Here is a 22289-nt window from a genome sequence, read left to right as displayed (position 1 = left end):
TAATGCTTAATTATCAAATATATAGCCAAAGGTGCCAGATCCTAAGAAGCTTCACCAGATTGCTCAAACAGTAACCAGCTGTATTTCTCCTGCCGCCATTTCTTCAGAAGAATTAAAGGGCTTTTCTACAAGAAACCACCAAAAACTCTGGGGTGCAAGTTATTGCCTCTCTGAAGTGCTACCTTCCAAAAGGAAGAGACGGATGCTTATGCAAAAGTTTTTTCCTGAAGGCTTTTAATGCTCCCTGCCACATGTGAAGAGCTCTTCATTAAATCCGCTCGGACCGGCTTCCTTCCTCTATGACCGTAGACTCTCAAACAACGCAGATAATCGCTGGGAGACGCTCATCGTCTTTGCACCTCGCGCCCGGAAGACGTGATCTTTCTCGAGGAAGGTTGTTCTGCTTCGCACATGTGTTCAAGAATTGTAGTTCCACTTCCTCTTTCGTTGAATATCTATTTCCTGTCTGTTAAAGCCAAAGCAGCATCAATCTGGTTCAGGTGTCTTTCATTTCCGTCGCTCGATTTTTTAAATTTTACACAGGAACTGGACCGTTCTTTGAGTGTGTTTCAAGCGTTGTTAGGCTGCTCACGATCTTCTTCTGAGGTCCAACGATCGTCACACCGACTTTCTTGAAGTCCCTGCGTGCCAGAGAGGAGAAGGAGACAGTGAAGACGGGTAATATAGTGCTCATATTTTGACATACGGTGACATTAATGATACAAGCCGGCAGGGCGCTCAGCCTCAGACCGCTCGTGGTCAGTCATGTAGGCCGGGTATTCCAGGAGGACGCCATGCTGCCATACGCATACAATAAGCCGAGAAGCTGGACTCGTGACAGACTTTGTGTTATAACTTAAACACTGGGCTGATTTACAGCTTCCTGTGATGAGAAATCGGAGTAGCTGCTTCATTTTCTTAGTCGGTTATTTCTACTGTAATTTGAAAGGAATGGCACTGTCAGTATAGCCCGGAGGGAAAAAGAACGACATTTTTCATTTAATGAGATCCATGCAACAGCTGACAGACAGGAGCTTGCATTATTTACAGTCGTGGATAGACTCTCCAGACTTACCATATGGATGAGTTCATCCCGTGTGCACATATCCGACTTGGTCTCATAGGAAAAACGTGATTCTACATGCGTTTTTGCACGCGAAAATGTGCGCTGCAGGTACTGTCGCAGTAAGTTTGCAGGTGAAACAAACAGTGAAACGGCGGTGAACACTTTCACTGTCACACGGTTTTTAACCTATTAGTTGCTTCTTAACATGCATATTACTATAATATTAGCCATTTTTTTTGCACCCACTCTCAGAAGCAAATGCTATGTTGTATATCTATTTCAAGTCCTACTGATAGAGGCTGTGTTTTGGGTTTGACTCTGCTCTCTGGAAATTTAATGAGGTTAAAAATATTATTCCTGTATGTGGTATGTAAGTCACTATACTATTATTTGGTGACATGTTTGGCTTGTTTAGCCTTGTTAAGGCCTTCAATTCAACTCAATGGACAATTCTAGTGGAAACTGCAGCAATTTGCAGGTTTTACAAAAACTTAATTCACGTTTTTCCCATTAGATCCGTTGCAAAAATGTGGCCAACCAATCACTTTAACGTACACCTCAAATACAGAAGCATTTGCAAAAACAAAAACAAGACATTTTTTCTTGGCATTGTCATATCAACGGATGCAAAAGCTGTGCAGTGAAGATCATTATAGCATATTAGTGCAAGCAGGTTTAAGTTTCAATCTAAGTTACAGTCTAAGCACACCTCAGGTACGAATTTTGTTAGAAACACTTCTAATTAGTGAAGCAGCGATTTAGTCCTGATCTGGACATGAGCGCAAGCAAGAGCTTGAGGAGCAGCCGGTAACAGAAAAGCCCACGATCAGAACCCACCATCCAGTCTATAAGCCTTAAAGTGTAGTAATTCCCATGGACGGCTCCCACTCAGGGGCGCGTGGCTGCTGGTCTGACTTCAGTCAGACAGATTCTATGGGCAGAATACAGCTTTAGATCCACTGACACAGGCTGCTTATCGCCAATGCACCGCTAACGCACTGACATCAGCCAAACAAACGCTCACAACGTCAATCAAGACAGGCCTGCAACATTTCTGTGTGACAAAACCTGTTTGATCTACTACAGAGTCGAATTCAAGCTTCACAAAGTGGATTTAACCAATTCAGGGGCATGCTGTATGTAATGCTAATGAAAAAATGTTTATGAAATGTTGGTATATTAGGTATGTTTTAAAGGATGGTAGCTGGTTTGAGCTGGTCCCTGTGTTGGTCATGAGCTGGTTTAAGCTGGTCTCGACTCAACTAGCTCCTTCTCAAGACCAGCTTCCATGCTTCAAAATATACCTTACCAGCGTATGCAGTTATTTTTAACAGGCTAGGCAGAAAAGTTGAGTTCAGTTAGTGTAGAACACAATATATAATGTAGATCTCTGTCTTTTCAGCAGCTAAAACATATAAATCAATATATTTGCCACAAAACTAATTGTTTCCAACTCTGTGGTGGCGCCCACTCACTACCAAGGGCCAAACGCTGAGAAACGAAATGCATGTTAAATAACTCAATCTGGGTCATGGATGAGGGCCGCTTATTTGCATGTGATTATTTAGGCTGACATCTGAATAAAATACAACCACAAGCAGCCTTAATTACAGAGCGCTGAGTGTTTAGATGTTTAGTCCGGAGGGTAACATGCAGCTCAGCACTGCCACTGTTCCCAGACCGGCCTTTTGATCATTCCCAACTTATGAATGTCAAATTATTTACATTGTCAAATACCTCGTCATTGGAATTGTAAAGCGGCTTCAGGAGATGCTAACCAGGCAAGGCATGGTTCCTAATCAACATCTACAAAGCATTTCCCATAAATGCAGATCCATACTGTGAAGCGGAATAGAGTCTTTATTATTAGAAATTTGACTCAGGGAATGTGCCCAACTCCAGCCGTTAGATCGCCTTCAAGACTGGGGATTATGGGAGGACAGCACTTTTATTTTTGCAAAAGGTTTTGTTTTTTTTTTCTTTCTTCCATTTATTGGATTACAATAGAAGAAAACATTACTAGAGCACTGTCACTGGAGATTAATAACAAATGTAATGGCCACCTTTAAAGGATTTACTAAAGCTGGGCTTCATTTACTGAAAAATGATCTGTAAATAAATTTGTCATCGTCTTCTGCATCGGTTTTAAACTTTTATGCCAACAAACTTAAATTATATCGCTTGTCTTTGCCTTGGACTGAAAAGTACAGAATCCTAACCCTAAGCACGGGGACAATTATAATAGAAGAATGACCGAATAAGGGGAAAAACTATCCCTTTTTGTTTCACTGAAGAAAGAATATCATTTGTGTCTAAATAACAAGCAAGTGGGAAAAAATGACAGAATTTTCATGTTTGACTATTCATTCATTATATGCACTGTATGCAAACGTATGTTTGCAATTATGATTATTAAGACAAATACACTACCATTAAAAAAGGAACAATCAAGATGTTTTAATGTTTTTGAAAGAGTGCTTACTAAGGCTGCATATAACTACAAATGGTACTATCATGAAATATTGTTACAATTTAAAATGACTGCTTTCTAATATATTTAAAAATGTAATTCATTTAAAATAAATTGTTTTATTCAGCAAGGATGCACTAATGCGATCAAATAAAGACATGTATAATGTAAATGTATAACATAACTTTTTTTATTTTATTTTATTTTTTAATATCTAAGCAACAAATCATCATATTTTAATTATTTCCGAAGGATCATGTGACATTGAATGCTGGAGTAATGATGCTGAAAATTCAGCTTTGCATCACAGAAATATTATTTTTTATAATATCATTTTAATGCATATTAATATAGAAAATTGTTTTTTTTTTCAACTGTAACTATAACTGTAAATAACTGTATTTTATTCAAATAAATGCAGCATTAGTGGACATATACTTGGATATATACAAAAAAAATTATTTTGTCCGGTAGTGTAGATTTTTAGTTTTATAATACAAAAAAGAAGAAAAGCCGTCCAGTAAAATGCTCTTACTCTGCTGAGGTTTTGGCCAGTGTATCACAGGAGCTGTAGCTGACTCCACTGAATGCATCTTTACAGGGCAACGTCCTCGCACTCTCCAGCCAATCACCCATCGTGTGAAAGGAAGTGATGTCAGTGCTGGTCCTGTCCAGAAGCAGATTCACCGGTCTGAGAAGAGATGAAAATCGTAGAAAGCACTTTTAGCACTGTCAATAGCAAATTATTTGTTTGTGCAAAAAACGAAACAAGTAACTTTCATTCGCATAGTACTTCGGTAAAACCAATACGCAACAGCTTTTTAAGAGAAACACAACTGCGCTGGCTGACGCTGAAAAAAATACGACACTGAAGTTGTGGCGTCCTGCGATTCCCATCACGTTCGACAAATGTCATTTACGGAGAAAACAAGCTTATGAAAGTGCAGGCATAGGCTAAACACAAAGGCCTTCAAACCCGATGTGCAAGCTTGCATCCAAGGTCTCCGTACGGAAATACCTGCAGAGAAGTGGGACTGATTCTCTCCATCTGTGTTATGGCAAGCATTCCGTAGGAAGAAAGCAATACATTTAGGAATGTTTATTTGAATACACAGACATCTCTGTTTCTGATGACTTCCCATTGTTCGCATTCCAATGCTAGTTTCCGTTGTTTATTGCGTGGGTAAAAGGCTAACATGTTAACCAAAGCCTTCGCACAAAAAATACAGTATATTTAAGATATGGATACAGCGTGGAGATGTTTATATGTCATCCTTTATGGGCAAGTATAGTAAAATGACATTCAGTTGCCCTCTAAAAACAGCATCACGAAATTCAACATCTATTCCAGATTGTGAAAGTGTAAAACAAAACACTGTAATAATGCATCTAAAATATAATAAGTAATAATAAAAAAATACATTAAACAAAACTAAAAAACTGAATTTAAAAATAGCATAAAAAAATATTTTAAATGTACCAGTTTAAAATCATCCTTATACTTCATCAAATGAGAACTTATTCCCTTGTTTCACAGACAAGGCATAAGCCTAGTCCTAGACTAAAATGTAAATTTGAGCTTTTTCAACTGGAAGAAACTTGCACTGACTGATCTTAAAACATGTCAGTGCCTTTATTCTGTCTTAAGATTCACAACAGTAAAGCACTTTTCTAATGCAAGCTTCTAAAATTACTTAAAAGTCCTAAATGAACTACGGCCTAATTCTGACTTAGCCCTGTCTATGAAACCGGGCCAATATTATACAGATATTTAGGTAGCTACTGATAATCGGAGGTCTTCCTTTTTGCGTTTCGGACAATGTACGGACATGCTAGATAAAAGAGTTATGTTCTAAATATAAGTGATCCTGTCACAGCATCTGAAATCCACAGTTCAGGTCCAATAACACCTGATTGGAACCAGGGCAACAGACGGAAATCAGATTACAATTCCTTTGGGGACTGCTATTTATATTCATGTAAATAAACAAATTAAGATAGCAGGAAGTCCACTCAGATCCACATGTTCCCAGTGTTCCATTACTGTGTGATGAAAATAAAAGAATAATGTACGCTGAGTTGACTGGAAAAGAATGCTGAATGGATCCAAGTTGCTTGGCAAAGAGGATCGGTAAGTGCTGACACAGCTCATTGAATAGAGCTGTCTGCAAGTACTGCACCAATGCACTCAGGATCTTTAGAAATCCTTTCCTAGTGTCAGGAGAGAGTGGTTGAACTTTATTTTTAACAATGTCTTTGATCGGTTTAGCATAACCTTCACAGTTTGAGCAGCCATTTATGTGCCGGTTGTTTTGTGAACCTTTCTAAATGTGATGCAGAGTTGTTAAAAGACTTATATATTCATATTATAGTTATATTTAAGGGAGGGACAGCAAAGATCGCATTGGACTTAACTTCAAACCTGCAGCTTGTAACTACGTGCATCATAGCTGTATCTAATTCCATGCACGCTTACGTTTGGCCTTAAAGGTACAGCGAGCACATTCAAATCGTACACCCCAATATTTAGTAGTGGGCCTATTTTTTTGTATTATTTCAGCTTTTATTCAATGGGACTGACACATTTATTATCGTGTTAAATGCTGAAAAAGTTAACTGACCTACTCAGCTACTTAAATTATGTGAGTCTACACTGTGGCAATATGCAAATAATTTGTATTTGTAATTATAACGGTCTAAATAGGAAAAAAAAGCAGAGAGGAAAACCAAGAGATGTCCAGTCCTCTTTTGTTTGTTGTGATGTGCAGCTGCATCCTTATCAAAAACTCACAATGTGAAAAAGAAATTCTTTGTTGTTGAGTATAGAAGCGATAGCTTAAACTCTGGTGTATACACCCTGCCTTTGACTGCATCAGCTGCTGGCGTCAGAGATCTGAGGCATCAGTCGACAGGAGCACACCAGGCCAGAGGGAGAGGAAGAAGAGAGGTAAACACTCGGCCTCTCTGCTGGTTCCCTCTCTTTTCTTTTGCTTTCCTCTCTCCCCTCTGGTGTAGTGACCTCTAAATAACCGAGGCTGCTTAGTATCATGTTTTTAAAGTTCTCTAGGGATGGGAAAGGAGGGAGGACGTTCCTCACGGAGAAACATCTGGGTAGCTTCACACGGACAAGAATGCATCTCTTGCTGCGAGGAGACTCTGGGATCATGCACCTACTTTCGTCCCCGAGAGTGCCGACATTTTACTTCCGAGCATCTGCACGCCATCTCTCCGGGTCTGGCCTTTAGGCCCAGGGTCCATCCATGAGAATGGCTGGGATGCCGCCCATTAGCATGCGGGGTATGTAGATAAATGAGGTGCAAGGGCTTGGACGCAGCTGTGACTGCAGACCGGCGGCAGTGGAACCTCAGAGTGTGTCTCGCCCGGAGAGCCATAAATCACCTGGGCTCAGCGCTGGACCCCGATCGGCCATGTTAAAAGCCAATCAGGAAAATTACATGCTAACTCCCTGGGACCCATTTTCACTTTCTTAAGAAGCCATTAGTCACTGTTACATACTTCATAATAATAGAGCTACTGGTTATACCATTTTCATCCACACCACCCGGGCAACCAGTAACGGACAAAACCCTAGTGAATTGAGTCTTATTGCAGCTGAGGAAAGTAAAGTAGGAATTTATTTTGGGAAAAATTATTTTGAGATTAAATATATATTGATATATAATGAATTCCCACATGCTCACCACTGAACACCAGCAGAACCTGATTTTACTAAGTGCGACATGTTTCATGTTTTTGGAAGAACATCACATTCGCAAACCTAGTTTATAGTTTTTGTGACATTTAGTTTCGCAATCAATGTTTGGTGCTTGTGTATCAGTGTTATCCATCTATCCTTTCCTCTGATTTCAGGGATTGCTCATGGGGTTAGGTTTAAGTTTAGAGATATGGTTGACTACATTTCTGTTAAAATGTCATTCCAGGGTCAACAAAATATATATATAACTCAGCAAAATCAGGACATGCTAGAACACCCTGTTCTCACTCTAAGTTGGGAGAAAGATTGTGCGGTCTGGTAAAATCAGGATGCATATAATCCTTGCAACACAAATAAACAATATGGTCAAAAGTGCATAAAGTGAGGTCACTGGGTGATACTGTTGGCTCACAATCATCAATCCAATTCATCGAAAAGGTGTTCAGTGGAACTTTGTGCAGGATTGTGCGAGTTTATTACACACCACAAAGTGTCAACTCATTTCAAAACAGACCTTGCACAAGGGTACTGTCATGCTGTAACAAGAACAGAACTTTCCCAAACTGTTACCACAAAGTACACAAAACTAGAATGTCATGAGTAAGACTTCGCTGGAATCAAGGGTAAATCTTGGCAACTCCGTTAACCAGAAGGGTGTTAACTTTTGACCACGTTGTGTATAATGCCTTGAATAACATTAGTACTACATCCTGTATACTGGAGAAACAGGATGTCAGCAAATGTTTATCACAAATACTGCCTGTCTGACTGAGGACTGTTTCTGCAAACTGGCTCCGAAAATAAACCGATTTTGTCTAGAAAAATAATCTGCAGAAAACAACGCGGCCTCAAGAACAACTCAGTCATAACTGTATGTGACCAGCTGTAGGAGCGTGTGATTAATCTAGACCTGAGGGGAAGATAGAATTAGAGTTCGGGAGGAAGACAGAGCATTTCCTCTCATTAGGGAGCATGAGAAGATGATCTGAACGTGACATGAATTAAAGAAACAGAAGAAGGCAATTTGGGATCAGAACAGGCATCTAGGGCTCGGTCCAGAGCCAGTCCTTCTGGGTGACGTACCTGGACGTGGTGCTGGCCGTGATTTTGAGACTGCTGGGGTTGCGGATGAGCTTGTCCAGGATGCTGACAATCTGCTCAAATTTCGGCCGGTTGTTTCGGTCCTTCTGCCAGCAGTCCAGCATCAGCTGGTAAAGCGTGGCAGGGCACTCCATGGGTGGCGGAAGACGATAGCCCTCATCCACCGCTTTTATCACCTGAGGCACACAGGAAATTATGGTTAAGCTGAAGTTCTGTCATTCTGTCTAAAAGTGAGATCAAATTAGCAAAGCTTTCCAGGCAAAAATGATTCATTGTTCATTGCCCAATGCTGCAACGATGTATGAAGCACAACTCACACAGAAGTCACTTCCAAACCAAGCAGCTTTCAATATGAATCTGTTGCGAATTTCTTTTGTGTTGGGAAATTTTTCACCCTCACTCATTAATTCCTATTTAAATGACTGCATTTTGCCTGTGAAAACTGGCAAACAACCATTAATGTGATCGCACCTTCTGATCTCTTTTGTGTTTCTCAGAAAATATAAAAAAGAGTAAATTCTGTCAAAACTTCCAACATTTCCTGCTCCTCTGGATGTATTTTTTCCACGCATGCCAACTGTCACCATCCAATAGGATGAAACAAAAATAAAGCACTTCCGTTCATGCAACAACATAAAATCAATTGCCTCATAAGTGCTCCAGATTTGTAACTCCCTTTTGCTTTTCATCACTCGATCATCAGCTCTGCCATAAACCAGTTCAAATAAACTTTCAGGGCCTTATTTGCTCAGGGTGAAGTTACTGAACTGCAGCAACGAGGCCACTGCTCAGGTCAGTGCTAAAGAACTAATAACACTATCAACACAAGAAGATCTCATAACAAACCACTACACATTTACCACAATCCCAAACATTGGCTCTTATTCTTATCTTTCTATAAGGTTTATAGCATAATAGTTTCTTTTGGCCTGTGAATTGAAAAAGCAAATTTTCGCAATTGGGTGCTCATTGTGTGTCTTCCCTGTTGAAACAACCAGCATAAGCTGGTTTGGTAGGTTTAGGATGCTGGTTTAAGCTGGTTTATAATGGTCCTTTGCTGGTTTAAACTGGTCCTGTTGTTGGTTTATGCTGGTCACATGCTGGTAAAACACCAGCATAAAACAGCAAATGGACCAGCTTAAACCTGCATAAACCAGCAAAAAGAACCAGCAAAGGAACAGCATCCCAGTTTCAAAATATACCTAACCAGCGTTTTTTCAGCAGGGTTTGTAAAAGCTAGCCTTAGCTAACTAACTTTTTTATTAATTAAAAGCAGCTTGAATACAAGCTTGGTAGCTTGGTTGATCATGGAAAATCTTGCTAATTTAATTATTGTTTGCCAAGAAAGCACGATTTTCCCATGTTGTTTACACAGAATGTGTTTTTCCATTCTGCTGTGCTACTTTTCCATTGTTTTTTGTGTGAACACATGCTGTTTTGCTTTGAAAACTTGTGTCTCTCAGTTTTAAATGCAAAAATGTTTGGAATTGCCTCCACATATTATCAATGGTTTAGTTTACCTTTTTTGGTGTATTGATTACCATTCATATACATTTGTGTATATACTTGTGTAACAAACCCATGGTTAATTTGTAGTTACCATGGTTTAACCTTGTTTTTGTTTAATTTGTAGTGAAACCGTGGTTAACTGAAAATTGTGAGATGCTTTTAAAAGTTGAATGTTTACATTTTTAATTCTGCGGTTTTAGAATGCTGCGTAATGAGTTAGACACCAGGGCTACGCTCAAACTCATTCATCTAGCACATTTACATTAAAAATACTATAGAAAAATAGTGCAGTAGAATGGGAAAAACAGGTTCTGTGTAAACGGCCCTTAAGATGTAATTTGTCTTGTGGAATACAAAAGACTCTTCAAATCAAATCAAACATATGTCACACTGATCTATTTTGGCAGGAAAGACGTTGGATTATTCTGACAGCCGCTCTACTCACGTCCTGATTGGACATCTCCCAATAAGGTCTTTCTCCGTAAGACATGACCTCCCATAGGACAATCCCGTAGCTCCATACGTCACTGGCCGAGGTGAACTTGCGGTAGGCGATGGCCTCCGGCGCAGTCCATCGGATTGGAATCTTGCCACCCTGCGAAAACACAAAATCCATCTGTCAAGGAAACATTTTGCCATCTGTGACAATATCCACTAACATATTTCTACTATTAGTTGAATAACAAACATGTATTCTAACTTCCATGTGCCAAATCATGTCATTTGTATGCATTGGCGTCTAAAACAGGCCATATGTAAGGTGTCAGAGCGGGTGAATGGTGGGTGGGGAGGTGGATTCTGAGAAGACCATGTATCCAGTGAATGAAATTCAAAGTTTGAAACAAGCTCTGAGATGCCATTAGGATTTGTTTGTTAGTGGAAGTGACTGTACAGCACCAGTATTAATGTGATTTAGACACAGCCTCTAGCTGAAGTGCAAGGGACCCTGGCTCTATACAGGTCCTCTATACGGGTCCCACACAGCATTATGAGCAAATTATGGTTAGATTTGCCAATCTGGTATGCTCTTTGCACTGCCAAGAAAAGACAGCATGTGAAGTATGGTTGAGTTTTCATTTAAAATATTTGATGGACCCTACACTTATAAGAATAAAAGTTGTTTGGCCTTTAACAACAACTGAACCTTTCTGTTTCTGTTTCAGCTATTTACGGTGAAACAAAGGTATTTTAAATTTTTTAAATGTTCTGCATATTAACTTAAAAAAGGTTCCTTTGAAGTGCTACTCTTATGGATAATGAAAGGTTCATGTTTCATATGTTTCCAAACTCCTCCTTTTCGTGACTCTAATATACTGTAATTGGTCTCATTTTCATCTCATGTCTGTAATGTCTGATAAAGCAGTGTTTGTGAGTGCAGTGCTGCTTCGTGTACAGCGATACCCGGGAAACAAAAGCAAAAAGCAGCACCTAGCGGTAAGGAATGAATTGAAAAAGCTTGGGAATCGCTTTAAAATGATTTTCTTTTGAGAATTTTTTTTATACATGGTGCACTTTCAGTTTTAAAACTTTGCAGCTCATTTTTATTCATGTAGAGCTGTGTTAAAGATCATTTTTAAAATTCTAATTTTGAAAAATCTTTGGGGAAACAAAAATGGTTCTTCTATGCAATAACCCGACACTACATAACCCCCGTTCGGAGAGTATGTATATGCATTAATCAGTGTTTAAATGTGAAGAAGCACCTACATTCAATGTGTTCATCATATAAAGTGATGTATTTCTTCAGAAGACACGGATTGAACCACTTAGATTACTTTCATGGTGTCTTTACAAACTTTTGAAGCTTCAACGTTCTGGTTACTCAGACTTGAGGGAGGGACCGAAATTTCTCAGGATTAATTAAACCACAATGGGAGAGTAACAGGGGACAGAGTTTAAATTTTTGGTTGAACTATCCCTTAAAAACAACTGAAAGAGTTATTTGGCGTCTTTAACTCAAAGACAGGACTTCCTAAAACCACCATTGATTTTTAATTCATTTTTTCTACAAGTGGTCCGATCCTTCCAGCTATCCTATCTTAGCTCTTGGTTTGTGGTATGCCACCGCATTCATCGATCCGTCCTCATGTCTGAAATCTGGCTGGGCTTGTTTCATAGGCTCAGGTCCTGTCTCTTTCTCTCTCTGAGGATCAGTGTTGTATTTACCCAGCTCGGCTGCTGGGGTAACTCTACACTCAACCGTCATGAAGGAGGTAGACTGAGAGAGAACAGGGTAGAGCCAAAGCCAACCAGCAACCTGGCCAAGTCACACAATTCCTACCCCACATTCTCCAAACACAAGACCTTTAAAAAATAAACCCACTTGTGCGCGGGCCTCCCCATTGAGCGAGTACAAACAGTCCCTGCGAGATCACTGCTAATGAATGTAAAATGTGACACAATGTATCCTTTTGGTTTAATAAAGGAAGGCGAAAGTTGCCAGCATTCTTGTGGGTTCGAGGCTCTCGAGCTGCCCAATGATGCGGTGGGGGTCTAGTTGTAACGGTAAAAACATACATTACGTTGGCTGTCAGACACAAGTAAAACCCAACAAATTTAGGTTTATCTAACTAATAACATGCCAAAGCACCCTCCCAGCATATGCCATATATCAGTGTAACACTTATGTTAGGTGACACTTGTATTGGTAATTTAAGCAGCAATATCTCTTATAGCCTCGCATGTTGTGGATTTATGCCCGACTCTAAGTGTATTTAGGCATTAGTTATCTCTCCCGATAATGGATGTTGCTTTTAAGAATGGGATTGAAGAATATGGTTATTAATGCCAGGGAATGAAGATCAGACATCGTGGCTGAGGGGAGACAGTGAGCTTGTCAATCATGCTTTGGCCCATATGGAATTAGCTCTGTAGGTTTCTGCCGAAGTGGGAAGCTGGTCATTCGCACAGCCTGACCCCACTGTGTCGATTCTGATGTTTTTGGCTGCTTCAAGAGTCTAGGCCTCTCAATTCTGTTTAATACATTTTACCATGTTTCGAATCATTCCACAGATTCAGCAGAGATTGCGTCTGGGTCTAATCATGGCATGGGAGAAAACCTTCAGTTTGAGGCTTGCTAATAAAGCAATAAAACATGTTCTAAGTGAAGACAGTTACTCATTCCACAAATCTAAACCTTGTGAAGCAATTTTGTTTGCTATGCAAACACAGAAACGTCTGTCTGTCTATCTATCCATCTATCTGTCACCATTCAAAGATTTGTGTGTCAGTAAGTTTTTTTTACTTGCTTTTTGTAACACTTACAGTGTTGCAAAAGATTCCTGCCTGAAATAAACGCTCAAACAATCCCGAAAAAAGGTCCCACTTAGGAGTCTTTAACTACTACTACTTACGTGAAAAGCAAACATGAATTAAATACAATTAAATAAAATGTAATTATAGTAAGTACACATAATGTATTTAGTATTATTTAATTTAATGTTAAAGACATGCAGTATAAAGTGGGTCCAAATATATAAAGCTATTTATTTTTTCAAGTATGAAACTGAAATACATATCAAATCTATTAATAGAAAATTAAATATAATATTTTAATTCTACATTATTATTATAAATTCAAAATTAATATATAACTGCTTTTATTTAAATTGTTTTAATATTTCACAATGTTACTGTTCTTAAAAATTATATAAATACTGACATGTATTTATAGTCATATAATTTATATTATATAAACACAACATATTTTTCTTAAATACATACATGCATATAGTATACACACATATATTATGTACACAACAACTTTTATTTTTGAGGTTATTCATCATAATTAATCGTTTCCCGGCATTAGAAAAATTACTTTTGATAGCGCTTTCTTTCAAGTTCCTCTGACCTAATCAAGCTCATGACAAGTCAGCACAGACTTATATACTCAATATGCTTACTCTTGTGGTGTAGGCTGCTTCGGGGTCGTCCTCCAGCACTCTGGACAAGCCGAAGTCTGACACTTTACACACCAGGTTGCTGTTGACCAGGATGTTCCTAGCAGCCAAATCTCTGTGCACGTAACCCATATCCGACAGATACTTCATACCAGATGCGATGCCACGTAGCATGCCGACCAGCTGGATCACTGTGAACTGGGCGTCGTGTTTCTGACAGAGACGGGAAGAAGGGAAAAGTCAAATACGCTGTTTTATATCTGCAGGAGTATAAACATAAGTCACGCAACGGGTTATAAAACACAATGGAACATCGGTGACTCATATCTCAAAACACTGCCTGACATTTCCAAAGTCATCTGTCACGAGCTAACTCAAAACCACTCATGAAATGGCTTTGCTGAGAGCAGCAGATCTTTGATTTAATAAATAGGAGCGCTTGACTGGTTTTTTTTTTTTTCTGGTTCAATCCACGGTGTGAGGCAACTTGTTGAAGAATATAAATAGGATGTACGCAAGAACACATCTGAAGCGGAGCCCACTGGCAGACTCACAGTGTTTACACTGGTGCGCGTGAATGGGCCTTTTATACCAAGAATGATATGCTCAGGACTTGGAGATAAACGCCAGGGGAGGAAGCGCTTCGGGAGAAGAGGGAGAGACTGGCCGGATGAGTGAGATAGCATTGATTTGTCAGGAGCTCTGGAGAAATGGCTTTCTATACCGAAAACAGGCAAACTGCAGTCCTAAAGCAAAAAAAAAGCTTTGAGTCGTCTTCATGCATAACGGCTCCAAATTGGTTTGACTTTATTTCTTCCGTAAAAACATAAAAGATGAAGTTGTGAAGAATGTGCTGGTTACCCTGTCCCTGCTGTTTCACTGATTCACTGAAATGATAGTTGGCAATATGTTTTGAGGCTATTATTTTTGTAATTTAATACAATATTTAGTAGGTTAGCTATGCTTTTATCTAAGGTCTATATGAGTTTTTATTCGTTTTATAATTAGTTATTTTAGTACACACAAATTTGAGAGAACAGAACAAATTTGAGTTTTTGAACAGTACGATTTTTATTTTTTTCTCTTCTGCTCACCAAACATGCATTTATTTAATCAAAAATACATTGAAAGCAGTAATATTGTGAAATATTTGTACTATTTAAAATAACTGCTTTCTAAATTAATAGAAATTCACACGATTCACATGAAGTGTCACACGATCCTTCAGAAATCATTCTAATATACTGATTTACTGCACAAACAACATTTTTATTATTATTATTACAACAGTTTGAGTTTTTTTTCTCCCCAGGAATTTTTGATGAATAAAAAGATTCAAAGATCAACATTTATCTGAAATAAAAAGTAATTTTTATACACTATACCAATTGGTGATTTTATAATATTTTGTTTTCAACAATTTTACTATTTTCAGCTGTGTACTTTGCTCTGATCAGAATGATTTATATTTTACATGAAAAAAGCATTTTAAATGTTCAATTTTAATTTTGTTTTTGATCAGATGAAAACATGAAAAATCTTACTGTTAAAAAAGTTTTGATATTTTTTTTTCTATTTTTAATGAAATGTAATGTTTTATATCAGTTTGTTTTAGTTAAAGTTAATAACTAGCATAATAAATAATGCAAACTGGATCATTCGTATTTTTAAAAAGGATGTTATAAAATATTATGTAAGATTTTCCTTCTTTCCTTTTCTTTTTTTCCTTTTCTATTTTTTTGAAATGAATCGTTTGATCCACTTTTAGAAATCTGGTCTGAATGCCTCATTCAAGAAATCCACTTCTCTCATAAACTTTCCCGAACCCACCGAGAAAAGCTCGGGCAGATGTCAAGACGCTTCCAGCGAATCACGTGTTTCAGTCTGTTTCTCACAAAATACCATCTTATCATCTCAAAAGACTTGGCATGGTTTATTTGCACAACTTTCACGATGCTCGGTTGTTCCGAACTTGACACCTCCGGTTCCCATTCAGTCCAATCCAGTGCGTCCTCCAAAACCGTCTGCTTCCACGGAACAAAGAAAATCAAACAGGTCTGGAGCGACGTGAGACGTAAACAACGCCAAGATGCTTATTATCGTTTGAACTCTTCTTCTAGATGTTCAACGCGAGCGTCCCCTCTCGTCCCGTGCCTCTGTCCACCCTATTTTCACTTTCTTTCTACGCGACTGTTTATGTACTGCATACAAACTAAGTTTGGATGAAAATAAACCCTGGACCACCTGGAAGAGAAAGGAGCTCGGAGAGGTTCAAAGGCTTGCTAATAATAGTGACATGAGCAGCGGCGAGGAAACGTGTCGGAGGGAGGATGACAGATCTCTTTGATAGAGAGCAGGCCGGGCTGCAGGGCGCAGGAAATTGCTGCAGAACACTGCAACTTTTCTCTGGTTTGGGAGTGAGATCCTGTGCAGAACCACGCACAGGTCCTGTTCACTCGTGCCCTGTTTGCTCAGGCTGTTTTAATAATCTGCCTCTGCATGCTCATTTCAATAGAGCTGTTAGTATTCACTTTTTTGTTGGCCTTGATTCTGATTTTTTTTTTTTTTTTCACTGAATGGGCATAAATGTACACTGAAAAAAATGCTACTACTTTTTTTAGACTTATTTATTTTAGCTACATTTAAATAAACCAAAAATGTTGTTTATTTAAATATGGCTCAAATAAACTGATTGTAGTCACTTACCTTATTTTTTTGTAAATTCAATGAATATTTTTTGAATGCATTCAAAATCTAGAAATTATATGTTGCTAAATTATTAGCAATTATAAGACTTTCGAATATAATATGCATTTAAAGTTTACCATAAAATATTATTTATATACTAACAATCAGAACCTTTTTGATTCAGCAAGGATGCGTTAAATTGATCACAAAATGACAGTATAATTTTAAATATCGCAAAGCATGTCTATTTCAAATAAATGTTGCTCTTTTGAACTTTCTATTCATTAAAGAAAAAAATATTAAGCAGTTTATACAAACACTATGCTATTTTCTCTGGTAACACTGACTTCTCTGATTGGTGGATTTCTATTTAGGATTACAGATTATTTTATTTTACATTTTTTTTAAACACATCAACTTGTAGCTTAAGGTCAGAGGCCTATATTAAAAAATATAAATGAATTACTCGATTGAGAATATAACACCCAAAAGTTGCAGACTCCAATTGCTGTATATTTATCAGTCTAAAGATACCGCCCGTATCTAAATCACTGGACGTTTAGAAACCCTACGTCGGACAAAAAAATCACTACAGTGCGAAAATGAATTTGTTCCAATTTTTCAGATATGTTTACGAGCGCGAGGTCCATCCAACGCACCAAAGCCTGTTGTGTTCGTTTCTGTTCTCCAAATAGCAGATTGCCTGGCAAGCGCCGGGGTTGGTAAACTGTTGAAAAATGAAACGAGGCTGATAAATTCATATGTCAGGTGTATCAGAGCCAAGGCAGGATGGCCGCAGCCAAAGGTTAAGCTGACCCATTTAATGAGCTCATTAGCGCATTTATCAGCACTTTTCAGATGGGCCGTCCCACAGCCTGTTGTTTGCTTGTTTATTTTCGCACTGTGAGCGGCGGGCAAAGAGGAAGTCATCTGAAGGACAGAGCATGCCCAGTCTGTTTCACTGGCACGGCCGGGCTGGCAGACAGCGCTCTCTCTTCTGAAGACAAGCCTGGTCTGTTCTGCCTGAGAGAACGAGGCCATTGTGGATATAAGCTCAAGCGAAATCCTGACACTACAAAGCGTTTGAAACACAGGTAGCGTCGGCGTCTATTAAAAGAGGCCTCGGATATGAATCTGGGCGTCGCGAACACAAAGGCGCCGTTTTAAAAAAATCGAATCTTACCGCAGCAAAGAGAGACACCGGTGAGAGCAATTTGTGTCTATTTGTATAAACGAGAATGAAACGTTCAGAGAGCTCGGGAGAATGTCAGGCATGCCGTGATAAGCAGGTACCGTGAGAGGAAGCAAGAGGAGCTAAGACGCAGATGGGTTTTTAAATGATTTTAAGATGAGCCCTCTGCGCTTTTCCTCTGATCATACATAATGGAGTCTCATTAAATGCGCTCAGTGTGTCACACTCACTGCAGGAAGCCGTCCAAAGAGCCGTTCTCCATGTACTCGGTCACTATCATCACGGTTTACCTGAGGAGAGAAAATGCAGACGTGTCTCAGTCTAATCCAGAAATGATGTGCCAAAATTGAGCCGTGCTTTGCTGCAGCGGTGTCATTTCTGCTGGAAGGTTGAATTACCCAATTTGCAAACTAATGAGCTTACGTTGGACAAAAATAAACATCTTCAAAGAAATATATAATACATTCAAAGGCATGGATAAGTTTGACCCGGGAGTTTATGTGCTCAGCATGACCACTTCAAAGTTATTTCAATGACGAGGCCGAGTCTGTCAGGAAGAGTTTTATGAGCTGAACGGGTCACGAAACCTGTCAAAAATTATTTTCTTAAGTTTCTTAAATAATTTGTTTTAGTAACTTTTTTTTTAGTAAGGTTTTTTTTTGTGTTTGTTTTTGAAATGCAAAGAGTGCATTTATTTAATAAATATTCAGTAAAGTATTGTGAAAAATTAAAGTATTTGAATCTATTCAGATTTTTCAGTGACACTGGGTCCTTTAGATTTTAGATTTTTAATTTATATATAAATATATTTACATTTTAAATATAAGTCTTTTTAACATTATAAATGTATTGAAATGTCTTAAAGTGTCCTTTTTGATCGATTAAAAAGGGTAAAATTGGTTGAATGAGTGTGTGTGTGTGTGTGTGTCCATAACCCTACATAATGTGTACAGTTCTAATCCCAAACTTTTGAGCGGCAAATAATAAAATAAAATAAAATAAAATAATACTAAATATTAATAAAATAAGATAGGTTAAGTGTAACTGGTAATGGTTCATTTTTTATGTGTATATTCTTTTATTATTTCATTACCCAAATCGACTTTCTTAACATGCTTAATGTGGCTGGTAATATCTGGTGTGCTGCCTTTAATTTGGGCTGATTAATAAAACATAATGTATCACAGTATTTTTATTACAGGAATGAAAATTGAATGAGCATCAGTATTGATAATGAGAATTACAAAAGGGAAAGGGAATATGCTTAATTGCCATGAAACAGTCACGAGGCGTCATTACTTCAAGCAGAATATAATTTAAAACACAATTTGTTTCCAGGCTGAAATGTGATCTGAGTTCCTGACAGGTTTGGTGGGATTCACTCTCATAGTGCTCAGCGTTGCCACATGTGTGTTATAAAAGGCTCTGGGTTAAGCAGCTGATTTGATTTTTTTTTTTTATAGAGTTTGAGAAGGTGAAGAGATCAGGTTGATGGCTACACACCAGGTTTTCAGCACATCACAGACATTATCTGAAGCCTATAACAAGAGCAGAGGTGCAGCTCTTCACATGACACCTCTGACACAGCGCCTCAGAAATCATAACCATGACTTACTGAGACTTCACCTAAATGAGAGTTCCCTGCAGGATGAAAAGAGTCTCGGCCTGAACTTGGACGGTCCACAAGGTCAACTGTCACTGTCTGACAGCTTTATTTTCTCCATCCTGCCGCTCATAAATCACCGGTTTTATCATCTGCGCTTTTTCTGTGCCTTATTTCAAAACCTGTACGTAAAACGACTTTATATCAATAATAGCCCGATGACCGGTCCGTGCTGTCACGATATGTATGTGCAGTAGCCATAATTTAGTATTTTCTTTCTATTTTTTCTTCCTGACGGCACGGCACTGTGATGAATGAGGTTTATGAAACATGTGCAATTAAAATAAGTGGAGAAGAGCAGCAGCGTACAACTCAAGAATGTGCTGTAACAACAGTTTATTGTAAATTCTGCAAAATATATTTTTGGTCAGTATTTGCATCTTAAAAAGAGACCAGAGAAGCAAAATTGCATACAATAATGAGAATAAACTAAAACAAATACATTAAGTGCTGTTCAGAGATGTATATGTAATGAATAAATAAATATCTGTTTTAATGATTCCTGAATATTTTTACTGGGATGCAAGCCAGAGATGCGGGTTTTTGTAGTTGAGCAACTACAATGTTTTACTCTGCCCAGTTAAATCATTACCCAGACTGTAATGGACCGGCCTTTAGATTTCAGTTGAGTTGTTTTATGGTTTCTGATAGCAAAAAAATCCCTCCTCCTCAAACCACACAAACTTTTGATCCTGAAATCCTGCTCGTAATCAGTATCCTGGCCCCTTCATCTCTGTGAAGCAGCAATCGCCGCTCCACAAATATTTTGCCTAACGCAGGGCCAAAAGCAGTAGGTTAAATGGGGTGTGAAAGTCTCTGGATTATTAAGAATTAACAGGGCAGAGTTAATAAATCATGTCGCGTCAGAGGCTACAGGAGACACATGCCAACCTCCCCTGGCCCCACGGCCCAAACTCTGCACCCCACACTTACTTTCAATCACACGCAAAGTGCAGCACCTCTCCACACACACACACACACACACACACACACACACACACACACACACACACACACACACACACACACACACACACACACACACACACACACACACACACACACACACACACACACTAAACCGAGCTGTTCTTTCCCAGCAACAGCCTCAAATGATAGCCATTTATAATGAAGTTTTCCCATTATTTACAGTCAGGAACTCTGAAGCGTGAGCAGAGTAAGATTTACTCAGCCAACGTAATCCTCATTTTATGAGGAATTATGGACATGAAAGGAAACTGTTACATTCCTTTCCGAATTCTACTTAAAGCAAAATGAAGCAAAACTTGGCCAGCAACACAGTTTTTCACTACTGAAGCCTCAAGGAATCACAAAATGTAGGTAAAATTATAATATTAAAAAAAAAAAAAATTAAAAGCTGCACTATCGCAATTTGCAAAAATATAAAAAAATGTATTCATGGCACATTTTGATGTTACAGTTTTTTTTCAGCTGCTTACACTGTTTTTTTCCTTAAAGCTATTCACACAAGTGTTATGTTTAATCATAAAATCAAAAGCCCAACATATTATTATTATTATTACATTTTTATTGTATAATAGTATGCTATGTTATTGTTTACTTAAACATACTGTATGTGTTTGAACAATACACTACCAGTCACAAGTTTGGAATAATTTCTTGAATGTTTTTGAAGCATTAAGTCTTCTAAGCTCACCAAGGTTGCATTTATTTATCGATTTTGAGCATACTAGAATGAGCATACTAGAATGACACATGAAGTTTTGATGCTGAATATTACATTGTATTCCATCCATTGCATTGTATCCCCTGAATACATTGCAAATGAAAACGCATTATAATAATAAATTATAATAATATCATATTTTTTAATTTTTACTTAAAAAAATAAAATAAAAATAAAATAAAATGAATAATTATTCCAAATTGTTGGCTGGTACTGTATGCATTGTAAAATGTGACATGCACACAAAAATCATCAAAAGCCAGATGCGAGCGGTTGAACATTCAAATATCAACTCGATTGTGTTCACTTGGTAATGTGCACACACTGAACATGTCCATCTGTGCTGTGTGCTGTGCTTTCAAGGCAAAATTAAATACACCTAATACTAGCAGTCTGTTCAAAGTCAGATAAGGTAAAGTGTGAACATTTTTTACATTTTCGCCTATATCATTAAGAAAACCCAGCCCCACAAAGCCCTCGAGGAGAATTGTGGAACGGATTAAAGAATCTCGCTTTGATCATGCCACATAATAGAGACTTATCTAGGGAGATTTACAAGCATACGTGATTTACAGCCCTATGTGAATTGTCTCTCATGCTGGACATTGGCCCAACTTTACAAGAAAGAGGTCAATAAAACAGTGGCTTTTTGTGCTTCATGACATCCACTAATATTCCGTAACTGGAAACAGCTAATGCTTTATATGAGATACTCCCAAAAGGACAGGCTCTGAACTAACAAATCTAAACATGATAAATGAATCTTGTGAGCAGACTCAACTCACCGTATGCTTTTCAAACACATGCAGCAAAACCCCACATCATTCATCTTTCTACTTTTAACGTGGGATAATAAAATGGTATCAGAAGTAAATTGTGAACAGGTGTGTAACTTACTGCGAGTGACCACGCCCTCCAGCCTGATGATGTTGGGGTGGTCGAACTGTCCCATGATGCTCGCTTCGCTGAGGAAGTCCCGCCTTTGCTTCTCTGTGTATCCGGCTTTGAGTGTCTTGATGGCCACGCAGATCTCCTTCTTAGACGGCAGCTTCAGTCGGCCGCTGCACACCTCTCCAAACTCCCCTGATGAGAGAAAGTGTTTTAATGAAACTGTATCCATGTTAATTAGCTCTCCTCGCAGGAGTTGTTGGATTTAAGAATTACATCTAGCTTTGTCTAAGAAACACAACATAATCCGACAGGAATCAGATTTATGTGAACATTTTTGGTAAAATGTGATTATAGAGTAGCAAAAATATATTAAAAGTCATTCTT

General features: G+C 38.3%; 1 protein-coding gene across 1 annotated transcript in view; it reads right to left on the bottom strand.

The window, feature by feature from the left end:
* Nucleotides 1-448: 448 nt before the first annotated feature.
* Nucleotides 449-22289, bottom strand: part of LOC122351927 (ephrin type-A receptor 3-like) — a 102949-nt gene continuing 81108 nt past the window's right edge. Inside the window, 7 exon segments of the mRNA XM_043249347.1 lie at nt 449-641; nt 4072-4227; nt 8335-8528; nt 10307-10456; nt 13767-13976; nt 17870-17933; nt 21908-22097. Of these exon segments, the coding sequence (XP_043105282.1) occupies nt 536-641; nt 4072-4227; nt 8335-8528; nt 10307-10456; nt 13767-13976; nt 17870-17933; nt 21908-22097 (1070 nt within the window). The 3' untranslated portion in view covers nt 449-535.

The sequence above is a fragment of the Puntigrus tetrazona genome, chromosome 9 (genome assembly GCF_018831695.1).
Source record: "Puntigrus tetrazona isolate hp1 chromosome 9, ASM1883169v1, whole genome shotgun sequence".
NCBI lineage: Eukaryota > Metazoa > Chordata > Actinopteri > Cypriniformes > Cyprinidae > Puntigrus > Puntigrus tetrazona.
The sequence above is the reverse complement of the archived record's forward strand: the minus strand, read 5'-3'. Positions and strand labels throughout refer to the sequence as shown.